Genomic DNA, 12,941 nt, shown 5'->3' with positions numbered 1-12,941 from the left:
GTGTGTCAGAAATCACGGCTTCCAGCCTGACGAGAGTCTGACTAACCCATCACAACAGCTCCAATGTTCGTATAGGTGAAAAGCTGGCAGAGGTCTGCTGTAGATTTCATTTCATAAAGGAACAGATGGCCGAAAAAGTAACGGAGACTAACGGAGGTTTTATTTTCATTCGGCGCTGAATGTTGAACTTGGGAGCAAGGGTTTCAAGCTCTTCTTGTAAGGTGTGTGTCTTTCAACGACTTGATATCGGTTTATAGTTAACAAGCTAGAAACCGCCGGCCGTGGGAATGTCAAGCACGTTCGTCTGGACCTCTGTAATACTTCTCATTTTTAAAGTGTGCCGTGTCGAGGACAGAACACAATAGGAAGGCAGTCTGCCTAGACCACGCCGTCTGCCCTGGAGGGCAATGAGTGAACCTGCTTTGTGACACATCTGTGGTTGAGTCTTAGTCTCATTTCTTGCTCTTGCGAACAAGTTTTTCTATTTTTTTTTCTTCTTTTATCTTTATTGGTGAAGTCTGTTTAACCAGACATAATGAAACTACTTCTCTCATTTGTGTCTCTCAGCAGTTTACCTTGAATGTGAAGAGAAATAAAAAAGTCTTTTATATTGTTACCAACAGATGATATACATTAACATCCAGTTTCATTAGGGGATGCAGGACAGGGTTGGATGTTTTTTATTAAAAATATATCTGAGTAGTGAATCACAGAAAGATCTGGAAAAAGAGTTATCAGACAAGGTTTCTCTTATTTTGTTGAAGAACTTAAGCAGTGAAAGCAAAATTTCTGTGTTAATGTTTTATGACCAAAAAGCTCAAAAACTTTTCCAAAAAAAAAAATATTTAGCAGCCTTAATAGCAAACATGAAACTGCTGTTCAGTAGATGGACATATGGTTACCCTTCTGGTCCATGAAATAGACACAATTGCTTTTCCAAACTGAAAAAATACAACTTCAATGTCATGGCAGTGAAAGATAGAGAGAGAGAGAGAGAGAGAGAGAGAGAGAGAGAGAGAGAGAGAGAGCGAGACGGACAGACAGAGAAGCAAACAAAAAATTTGGAAACTTTAACTTTAGCGAGCACATGGGATGTCTCACAGTCTAATCTCACAGTTTCTGTATATAGAGCTTCATTGAGAGAGGAGAAAATGACCATGGTTTAAGAGAGAGAGAGAGAGAGAGAGAGAGAGAGAGAGAGAGCTGCATGCTTTGAGATCACAGTAAATGACTTCTTTGGAATCGTACATTGAATGAACGGTGGCGTGGAGGCGAGGGAGAGGGGTGCGGATTCGGATTCTATTGTTCCCCAAATCATCCAGATTAAATTAGAGAGGAGATTGCCTGCTTGCTGTGAGGGAAACTGCCTTTTGTTCAGTTACCTTCTTCTAATCCGCGGCATGAGAATCCGGCTGCATTGCTTTTCCCAGTCCAGCTTCCCACTGTCAAATAAGTACAATCAAGTCTATAGAATTTCACTTTACCGCAAAGAGCAAAGTATGCCAGGCTCTAAATGAATCCACTTCAATGACACTTTTCTAATCCCCCCACACACACATACACACACACAAACACACATAGAAAGAGAGAGAGAAAGAGAGAGACACAGAGAGAGAGAGAGAGAGAGAGAGAGAGAGAGAGAGAGAGAGAGAAAGAAAATGAAGTAAATTCAACTAAAAGTTTTCTAGTTTTTACATTTCTTCTCCATGGCAATGTGTTCAGTGTTCTTATTTACCATCTTCGTTTTTATGATCAGTCGCGTTTTCACGCAGCATTTAAAAGGCACATACGTGCATTCTACCCACAATGCCTTGTTCAGATGTCGTTTTTTTTTTTTTGTCTTCTTCTCCTTTTTTCCCCTCCTCATCAGGGAAGGGGTAGAATGAGGCATTAATGTGTTGATTCCTCCCTGAAGGCTGGGACTTTTCATAGGGGTTCAGTTTGATAAGAACGCCTCTTTGAATTCCGAAACAAAGTGCCAGGCTATTTTTTGGGTGGGTGGGGGGGGAGGGGGGGGCTGAGTTTGCACAAAAAAAGTGGCTTTGCAGGTAGCCGGGGGGCTGGGGGGCTGGGGGGGGGCTTAGGCGAAACGGAACAGTGAAATGGGAAATGCCGTGAAAGAATGAACACACGGGAATAATGGACTTATAGCCGAGGCAAGGGCTGCATGTCTTAATGCCACTGCCTCTGCTGATATTGATACGAGCCCTGAACTCTATGTGTGTGAGTGTGTGTGTGTGTGTGTGTGTGTGTGTTCACCTAACTGTACCTGTAAGCCCCAATTATGCACATAGTCAAAGTCATCTTGATGAAATACACGCACACTGAGATTTTACTGGAAATGTTTTTCATCAAAAACATCAACCTTCACCATTTACGATCATTTACTGTTTTTCTTTTCTTCTTTTTTTTTTTTTAATACAGTAAATCAAAAAATAGAACTGGACAGTTTCAGTGTAAATCCGGCGGGTAAAAGGCATGTTTTTGTGGCATTCGCAACATTGTAGCAAGGAATCATTTTTTCAGCTGTTACGAGGCAATTACACTGAAAGAGCCATAACTCCTGAGACTGAGATTAAATCGTACTGGGCTAATAATAAGAAATGGCAGTAAGAGGGTGAATATAGGGTGAATATAGATCTGTAATACTTCCTGTTAGTGTTGATGACTGGGTTAATTACGAATGGGGCTGGGAGATGTATAGATTTTCTGTCATATAGTCATATTATATATATACATATATGTGTGTGTGTGTGTGTGTGTGTGTGTGTGTGTATGTATGTATTATATATATACACACACACACACACACTTATATATACACACACGTATATATAATTGTTTTTGGACAAAATCCATTTAGGCTGTGGCACCAGTATCAAACGACACTCATTTCAGTTTAAAATCTCATCCAACCTGAGATTAACACACATGCATCCTCTCAGCATGATTGCATTATTCAACACTCTGTCAACAGATTTTATATATATATACTCCTCCTTTCTCCTATCTATCCCGTTAAATTTTTTTTACTAATAATGACGTCCATGACAACAGTCTACAGTGAACATGTATGATGATGAGCTTTCCACCTAATGACAGAAGAAATCCAAACAGAAGAATGGGACTCTAGCATGAACTTGCTTGAATTTAAACGAGCTGATGTTCAGCACAGTACTGCCATACGTAAAATGTGTCAAAACCTGTTTGCTACGAAAGGCAGCCACGCCTCAGATTTACTTCATCACCACTAACAAAGGCATGCCAGCGAAGTCTGCCGCCACCATACCAGTGAATCCTCCAAGACCACAGAACAGGGCTACACATCAATTATCATGAATTAAACCGGATAGAAAATGTTTGGCACTGCAGTTGTAACTGCCATAAGCAGTCATGCAGTCACTTTGTGCTCAATCGTTTAAACTTGAGCAAAAATTAAAAAATCCAAAAAAACATTGAGATATAGCCTAGCTTGTATATCGGCCAAAACTGTGAGAACATGAGGCTATGATACTTAGACCTAGTCTACATTGACTCTCAGTAACCTGGTATCACTATGGGAACTGTTGCATTAGGAGGTGTTGAGTTCTGCAACGTAAAGCAAATGTCCTTTTTATTTTTCGGTTGTGTGGGAAGTATTGAATAAATTACACTGACATACAAGTAAGACCCCAAACACCAACACAGTGTCCTAAAACAACTATGGGCCACCATGATCCACCAAAATAGCTTTACTGTGCTTTGGAAATGTGCTTTGGAAATGTGCTTTGGATATGTGCTTTTGGAAATGTGCTTTGGCATCTGCTGCACTGATACTGTACCATTTCTCCTTGGGAAAATCCGTCATTCGGTGCTTTTGTTGATGGAAAACATTGTGTTAAGCGTTCCAGAGTTTCCCTTGAGTGTTCAGCTTGGCTGGGATCTGGTTACTGGGATGAACGTGGCATGTGGTTTACATTGTTTTCATATCCGTCAAATCATTTGGGAACCCCTCCTGCCCTGTGTGTGTGGGGGGGAGTATTGTCATCCTGGAACGGATGACAGTCAGCAGGACAGAAATGCCTCCTCACAGGACAAAAGTGATCGCTCAGAAAAAGCGGCGTACTGACTGGCGTTTGTCTTGTTCTCTAAGGGGCTGAATGGACCTAAACCATGCCAGGAAAATTCAACCCCACACCATAACAGAGCAGCCAGAGCGCATCATCACTGGAAACAAGCCTGTGGGTGTCCTTTGGCATGTGCCACACGTACACTTGTCTGTTTAATGACAACAGCATGACAGATGACTCATCTGACCGCATGACTTTTTTCAGCTGCCTCTGTTCTTTGTACCACTTTACTCATCAACATGCATTTTCTTATACAACACAAGGTTTAAACACCGCTGTCCAACCCAAAATATTGAATGAGCGGAACTACGCCAACCACCTCCTCCCTCATCCCTGTGTCTTTCCTTTCTTTTTCTTTCTTTTCTTTTCTTTTCTTTCTTTCTTATCTGCAGTCATGCCATCACAGACCAAAATATAGAGCAACTGGATCTGCCCATCATTTTAAATTCTCATTTTATATCATTTTGTACACCACTGTACGGAACCGCCTACCCCAAATAAATTCTTCGTCCCTCATTTACTCCAGTGGCTCCTTCATTTTTAGAGCTTACCAGCGGCCCAGTGGTGATGTTCATTTCTATTTTTACCTTGGGTCGTATTAGGCTAAGAGTCAACTCTGAACTCAATAATTCTTTAGACAAGCAACAGCCCATGAAATGTCAAAGTCAGTGGGGATTCGAAACAGCACTAAAAGTACCATGTGGCACCATGGCACTGTTTTAAAAGGTATTTCATGGAGAGTGACTCCTATTCTCAAGACAAACGCTGTTGTTACTCCCTAAAATGTCATTGATAAACAAGACAGATTACACCTCCAAACACTGTGAAATCCCATCAGCCTCCTTTTACATAACCAGTTTTCTGGTGGCGCAAGCACCTACAATCAACACCCCCCCCTCCCCACCAACCACCACCCGATTGGTGGGCATGTTTGGTACGCGAGGAGCACGGCACTCAACAACCCCCCCCCACCCCTAAATAAAATAAATCTTTGTTCTTGGCACACAGCAGCAGAACTAATCACAAATGTAGAATTACTCTTTGGAGCTTAATTATTGCCATACAGCTGTAGACTCCATCTGGGGATTTTGTTAAACTTTGTATGTCTTACAACTGAATCTGCAAATGAATAATCGCTTCATTAAAGACAGGGCGCTCTGTAACGTCCAGTCCAGCATGTTTCATAGACTTCATATGACTTCTCCTTTTGGGCTTGTCCTTCATTAAATAAAACATTAAACATGTCAAAAGAAAAAAAAAAGAATCAAACCAATTTATCTTATTATAAAAGTAACAAAGGCAGTTTGATAGATTCACACAATATGTAACTTCCTACGATGAAGATGCCAATTTTTCAAACATACTTGGATTATTCTGAAGGTCTGGTGTCCAGTTTGATGGAACAGAAGCCAAGAGAGAAAATACCGCTGCTTCCTTGTGTTTCAAGGTTAAAATTTCTCACACCGCCACAGTCTACTGATCAGGAATTTGGCACTGACCTCCTGGCGTCATTGCTCAAGCACTGACCCCTTTCACTCCCCCCCCCCTCCCCCCCGTAGGCCCCCCTGGCGTGACTGGACCCCTGCTAACTGACAGGCACAATAACTGTGAGTATGAACGTGAAATATCCCTCACCTCTCTGATCTCAAACAGGGAACGAGTGCGTCCTACTTTTAAACGCATGAACATACGCGTACGTTGAAGCACGCTATGGGATTGTGAAACACCCGAGAAAGTCAGGAGTTCCTGTTACCATAGAGACCACTCGGCGTTGTGATACAATCAGTGTCGACAGAATGCCTGTGGTGTTCCGGAAGTTTCCAGCTTCCAGTTCAGTCACGGTATGGGTCCAGACGTACACTAATTTTACTGTCAAAAGGCTAAAAAAAATGCTGCCAAAACACTGATTCTGTGTATTTGGGATTTCATATGACAGAGCATAGCTATTTGTACAATGTTAGTCACACTATTAAAATGTTGAGAGAAAGAAATGAAAATGAGGTTCTCAATACAAGGAGCGGTGAGATTTTGTTAGGCTAATGTCAACAGTCCAGCCAAGACACACTGATTCGGCATGAAAATGCTTTAACAAAGTGTGCAGAACGTGGCCAGTGGCCATCTCTCTCCCTCTGTGGTGTTAACAGAACCGTGTGGGTCTTAAGAGAAGAGGGAACAACACGAAGAATCAGGAGCATCAACTGTGAAAAAAAAAAAAAAGAGAAAAGATCAAAATGCTTCACGGATAGCCAGCATAAAGCTTTAATGGTAAGGAGGCCCATATCAGCACACTGCCGGAAATGGGTCCAGAGGCTACCACAAACCTGTCTCAGACCAAAAAAAAAAAAAGAGGAAGAAGAAGAAAAAAGAACGCCGAGAATATCCAGAACGCCGTCTGTGTTTGTACCAGAGTTTTTTTGGGGGAAAAAAATGGACTTGAGAGGGAGCTGTGAAAAAGATTCACTTTTCAAGCCCATTACAGATGCTCAGTTTGAAGGCTAACAGCTGTGCACTCTAATCTATCTCCTGAACCAATCCACTGATATCACTTCAGGTGGTACCTCACATCCCAGTGAGAAAACAGGACAGCGATTTACAGCCGAATTTCCCTAATGCCGCATTGGCGGCGCTCCCTTCCCTGTCGGAGAACGACGGCTTCCCCCGAAATCTGAGCCGAAAATCAGCCCCCGGCAGCCAGACCTCAAAAACACACCATCTCATCTAAATGAATGGTTTTTCTTTCTTTCTTTCTTTCTTTCTTTCTTTCTTTCTTTTTCCGTTTAACGGGGGATGAGACAGTGAGACCGAAGTGTGATAACAAGGTGGAGATGATCTGGCTTTGATAGGTCCCATTTGGGTCTGCTATCTCGCGTGTGGTTGTGTCTGTCTGTGAGCTCCTGATAGTTTAGAGTCGCAATGAGAGAGAATATGAAAGGGAAATCATATCCACACACACACACACACACACACACACACACACGCACTAGAATGCAGCTCGCTCAGTGTGACCTCAAACACACCTCAACACACACTCATGGCTCTTTTATCCCAAAATTCTGATACAATCACACTCCGTGGTCAATGAGAGGGAAAGTGTACTCCCGTGATGTCGCGGGCGCGCATGTGTGTTTGTGTGTGAGAGTGTGTGTGTGTGTGTGTGTGTGTGTGTGTGTGTGTGCGTATGTAGAGAGTTCTCTAGCAGGATGGTGATTTATGATAAGGAAATGCACACAGTCTTGTTCTATGCAGCCCTGTCTTCGTGGCAGAGTACCATTTGAGGCTGCCGTCAGCAGGATGCCTGGGGGGAAGGGGGGGGGGGGTGGCTGTTGACGAGACACTTTGACTTGGTAATCTGCCCTTTCTCTATGCCCCAGGTCAAATGCTTACTGATTTGCCTTTGTGAAGACCTTAAAGATCAACAAATAGCAGATATGATCTCTTGTGAGCTTCAGATACAGTCACACTAAATTCTTAGCGAATATGCACAGAAGAGTAAGAGTAAATGGATTAGTAGAAGTATTAGTAAAAGTATTGACACAGGTAGAAGTAGAAGAAAAACAATGAGTGTGTTTGTCTTTAGCAAGAAAAACGGCGGCATAGAATGAGAGAGCAGAGAACATAAAACGACATTCACCTAAAAATTCTTAAAGGAAAATACAGAATTGCTCTACTCCAGAAACTACTAGAATTTTGGCTCTGAAGCCCAGGAGTGGAGTCACAAAAAACAGAGAAAAACAAAGTCTCACCAAGACAGGTGCCGTCCGCCTCCTCGTATCCCACGCTGCACACACACCGTCCCAGGGGCACCAGCCAATCCCCATCTGCTCCGCAGTAGAGCTTTGGCGTGTCGCGCTCCTCCGCGTTCTTCACGCACGCTCCCCGCACCTCCACCAGCGAAGAGGAGTCCACCCTGGGAATGGTGTCTGGGAACGTCGCCAGATTCCGTACGGTAAAGGGACACTTCTTGTAGTAGACTCGCACGGACACCAAGGCGATGCAGGCTCCGATGTCCTGGAAGGCCAGGTAGAAGCCCTTCCTGGTGATGGGGCCAACTTCTCGGACTTCCGTGTTAAGTTTGAGAATCCGATCTCCCAGGTCCATCTGCGTGAAGCTCTCGTCGGCGGCAATGGTGTCAATCTTGGTGAACTGACCCGGTTTGAACTTCACGCCGTGTGATTCGTCGCTCTCCATGTAGAACAGGTTGAACGTCTCTTTGCAGGTGCCCGAGACCCAGGGGATGCTGTTGCAGTCGCGCAGGGTGAAACGAAGCTCCACGTAGACTTTCTGGGCGGCTTGGCGGAAGATCCAGCCGGAGCGGAGCCAGTTGTTTTGGTTGGGCTCCATGACGTGGCACACCTGGAAGGTGTGGATGGGTCGGTTCTGCTCATCCATCTCGGTGATGGCGTCCCACTGTCCAAAAAAAAACCCCAAAAAAACCCAAACAGAGGGGAAAAAAAAGAAAAACAGATTATATCTCAGTTTAGTTTTGTTGGACTCAGCCTTTTCAGCCCTCAGTGGTCTATCAAACTCAGATAGATGGTTAATATTAACTCTGAATATCCTTAATTATAAACCCTCTATTCCATATACCATGTCATAACTTCAGCCTTCTAACCACTCAGTTGCCTAAATATGTGTAATTTAACAGGTGATTCCACTTGCCAAGTAACAAGTGACAACAGTCCATGCATACACCACTTCTGATGTATGCATGGACTCTTAATGTAGTTTTTATGACAGTGTTAGTCATGGTTTAATGAGGGGGAAAAATTTACATGAAGGACATGTTTAACCAAATTGTTACAAAAAATGAATACAAATCTCACATTAGATCTTTCTTTTTTAAAATGCTCAACTAATTAACCTCATTATTTCATTTTACTGGCGCATCATTTTTCATACCGATGACATTTTACCCAGCCTGGGGTTAATAGCATTGTCTGGGAAATGCTTGACCCCTTAGTCAGAGAATTACATCATAACCCCGTCTACGGAGGCCTCCCGGGACGGATGTTAACAAGGTGATTTGTCTCCAGGTTGCTGGAACAAAAACTAATTTTTTTTTTTTTTTTTTTTTAGCCTTGGTCAGGCCAGCTTCCCCTCACTGAAACTTCACCACCCCAGCGAAAATGATCCCCAGGCAACCCCGGTTCCACAAATTATGTGCCAAAACCTAATGGGTTTTGAATCTGCCCTCCCCACCCAACAACCCCCCCCCCCCCACCCCCCTCCCCAGCTGCCCAAAACATATCAGTCAAGCTTAGTATTTGACCAGCTTTCACACTTGCATACTCTTCTGCCACCTCCATAACGATGAATTCAAATTTGGTTGCACGGACTGTTAAATTAATGACAACTTTAAAAAAAAAAAGAAGACGATTTTCTCTCTCTCTCTTTCTCTCTCTCTCTCTCTCTCTCTCTCTCTCTCTCTCTCTCTCGCTCTCTCTCTCTCTCTCTCTCTCTCTCTTTCTCTCTCTCTCTCTCTCTCTCTCTCTCTCTCTCGCTCTCTCTCACTCTCTCTCTCTCTCTCTCTCTCTCGCTCTCTCTCTCTCTCTCTCTCTCTCTCTCTCTCTCTCTCTCTCTCTCTCTCTCGCTTGCTCTCTCTCTCGACACAAACATTTGCTGTGGCCAATTTCATCATGCCTTCCACACACACACAGTGCATTTTAAAATCTTGGAAACCCTTAATCAGTGCCTTAGAGAAACAGGAAAAGCCACAACTATCTGGACCCTAGCATTTAAACTCACGGTAGAGATAAGGAGACTGAGAAAATGGAACATTTTCAGTCGCTTTCCCTCTTCAAACACAGACAAGAGTGATTCTCACAGTTTTTTTTAACACAGAATGAGCTATTTCACAGCGTAATTCAGTGATTACATTTGGAAGTAAACAGCACAGATGAATACTAATAAGGTGTTAATCTGAGTTACATATTGCTGTGGCTGGATTCTAATTGTTTACAAACAGAGTTAGAACGACACAGCCCCAACAAAGGAGAGAAAGAGAAAAAAAAAAAGGAGGGGGGGGGGGTGGCACTCCTTTCCCCTAGTTCATTTCCACTATAATTAATTACCCAGAATACAACAGAAGCTCTTCATTAGCAAACAAAGTCAAGAGAATAACAAAAGAGGCCGGGTAATTTGCAGCAATTATTTCCATGATAACCAGGCTGCGTAATAAACAGGGTTTTCGCTTTTTATTCGTCAATCAATACATATCTCATTAGATACAGTACAGACACTAAAATAATTGATGAGACCCAGCAGAACTTTTAGCACAATAGACTTGCGCTAAAGAAATTACGCATCTAAAACAAACATACTACGACAAATATTTGATTCTGTTCCATCTGTATTATTATCGCTGTGGAAATGTCTTCCCTTTAGTCTCATTTGTCTAAAGAGTCTTTCACAGGAGCCGTTTTTTTTCATGGGGAAATATTAAGCCTGAAGTACATTTTTTTTTCTGTTGCTTGAAGGGGCTCTGAAAGTGGGAGCTCTCTGTGGATCTCAGTATGTCTCGTCCAGAGGCGGGATGAAGGTGATGAGTGACAGATGCTTGGCCCACTGAGGGGCTGTGTGTTTCCTCAGGCAGAAGTCCTCAGGGTATCACCAAAAACCACAGAAAAAGAGAGACAAAGAGAAGGAGAGAGAGAGAGAGAGACAGAGAGAGGGAGAGAGGGAGAAGGAGTCCTGATCACTGTTTCTGCTCCTCTCCATAGTCTAAAAAAAGCTGAACTCACAAGCAACTTTCTGTTTGACAGTCTGAAACAAGTCTTTTCTCACTGCTGAGTTCCAGTTCAGGGAGTTTCAGTCAACTGTTCTTGGTCTATTCGTGGCTCCTGGGTTATTGCTCTATTCTGTCTGCAAAGTGGCACCTTTGTGTCCCCAGGTTCATTTTGCTAATCTAAAACCAGCTGGGGCTATGCCACACACGGTCAACTCAGGAACTCCAAGTCAGAACAGAAACTTACCACTGTGCAGCCAGACACATTTCAGTATTTCAGTCACACCACTGGGGAAAACATTTGTGACTGCACAACCTGTAGTCAGTTATTTAAATGGTGAGAAACTCCTCATTCATATGTTGGTTTCCACGCAATACCAGCCAAACAACACAAAGTTATACTGTCGTATAATTATAGTCACAGCTATAGTTAGTTATATTTATACTAATTATTACATTTGATAAGTAAGTACTCATGTTTTCTCTTGGCTGATGCAGAACTGAACAAAGTATTTATTGCAATGATAAATGTTAAGAATTCAGTTTTAAGAACTAAATGATGTGAAGTTATATATTCTCACAGTGTTGGAATCACAGACTCTGACAGAGGCAATGTCACTGGAGGACACAGGCTACGTGGTTAACATGGTAACAGTCCATACAGCCAACTCACACAGCAAGTATAAGTATCCTGAAAAACAACACACCTTTTTAAAAATGAAATCTCTATTATTCTCTTAAATATGCCTTTTCCTAAATAATTAGGAAGTCTTTATTTTATACAGACACACAAAGATAGGTACACATACACACACACACGCATATTGTTCTATGATATCAGTTGACCTGAAGCAGTGTGTTGGCTTCACTGTGCTGGTGAGAGAGAGAGAGAGAGAGAGAGAGAGAGAGATGGGGGCACATCTGATTGGCAGGAGGAGGGAGATGTGTCCAATCCCATCAAAGGGTTTTCAGAGCTCATTGGGCCTCTGAGGTAACGCCAGTGGGACAGGATAAATGGGCAAACAGCTGAAGACAGGACACCCACTGCTACAGCAACCGTCCACGGATGAAGCGCAAAGCCACTGGTCACCCCCACCCCCCACCCCATACACACACACACACACACAGACACACACACACACACACACACACACACACACACACACACACACAGACACACACACACACACACACACACACAGACACAATTCTTTTTCTCTCTCTTTTTTATTTTTTATTTTTTTGACGGGTAAGTTAGAGGTGGCAACACATGCGGCATGAGCAGCAGAGGGATTACTGTTGAAAAGCCGCGGAAAAAGCCAGGGAACTCGAGGAATCAGACAGAGAAGAAGTCGAGTAGACAGAAAAGTAAATACCGAAATGCCTTGAAACTACATCGCAAGATCTGAAATATTTGCTTGTCAAATTGAAGTCTAGCCCAAAATCCATACCGGCTGCAAGAGAATATTTCTTAGAAACACTGTAATCTAAATTCCGTCAAAGCACTTGGGCTGTTTAAAGTTTAGCACTGTTCGTTTTTTTTTTTTTCTTTTTCTTCATTTCAAACCCGTGACAATCTTTTCAGACTTTTCATATCTGTTATCTGTGAGAAAAGTGAGACATACGGCTTGAGTCTGGTATGTAGTGAATTACGGCGCTCACTCCGAACATGAATAATTGAGAAGCAGTCGTAGCAGGAGCAAGATTGATTCCTTTTATAGGTGAACAGAAAAATTCCAGTGAACAGATCCAATTATTTGAAGCTGGCAGCCAAAGGTGTGGTAATTCTATTAAAACTGTAAAGAAATGGCCACAGAGAGCGCGGTGCTTTTAACTAACGCTACATCATCCAGTGATCAGGAGAAATACAGAAATGGAAATTAAACATTTAGCAATAGCGTTGCAGTGGTGGATCTTTATGTTCCCATTAAAAAGTCAAATTTCCTGCTGAGTTTTGAATTAAAAGCCATTATGGACATATCGTAAGAAGAGCAGATGAAAGTAATGGGGCCGTCGAGCTGGCTTTTTATACCAAATGTTTTTTTTTTCTTCTGTTTTTTTTTCTTATTTTTTTTAAGCCACATTGTAAATCTATGCCCTCAGCGGTC

At 42.7% G+C, this 12,941-nt stretch overlaps 1 protein-coding gene across 1 annotated transcript in view; it reads right to left on the bottom strand.

Moving 5' to 3' along the window:
• LOC115823225 (ephrin type-A receptor 6-like) overlaps positions 1-12,941 on the bottom strand; it is a 129,336-nt gene that overhangs the window by 88,441 nt on the left and 27,954 nt on the right. Inside the window, exon 3 of the mRNA XM_030787261.1 lies at positions 7,853-8,516. Coding sequence (XP_030643121.1) covers positions 7,853-8,516 — 664 coding nt within the window. The remainder of the gene's footprint in view (positions 1-7,852; positions 8,517-12,941) is intronic.

This window comes from Chanos chanos, chromosome 10 (assembly GCF_902362185.1).
Source record: "Chanos chanos chromosome 10, fChaCha1.1, whole genome shotgun sequence".
In the NCBI taxonomy this organism is placed as follows: Eukaryota; Metazoa; Chordata; class Actinopteri; order Gonorynchiformes; family Chanidae; genus Chanos; species Chanos chanos.
The sequence above is the reverse complement of the archived record's forward strand: the minus strand, read 5'-3'. Positions and strand labels throughout refer to the sequence as shown.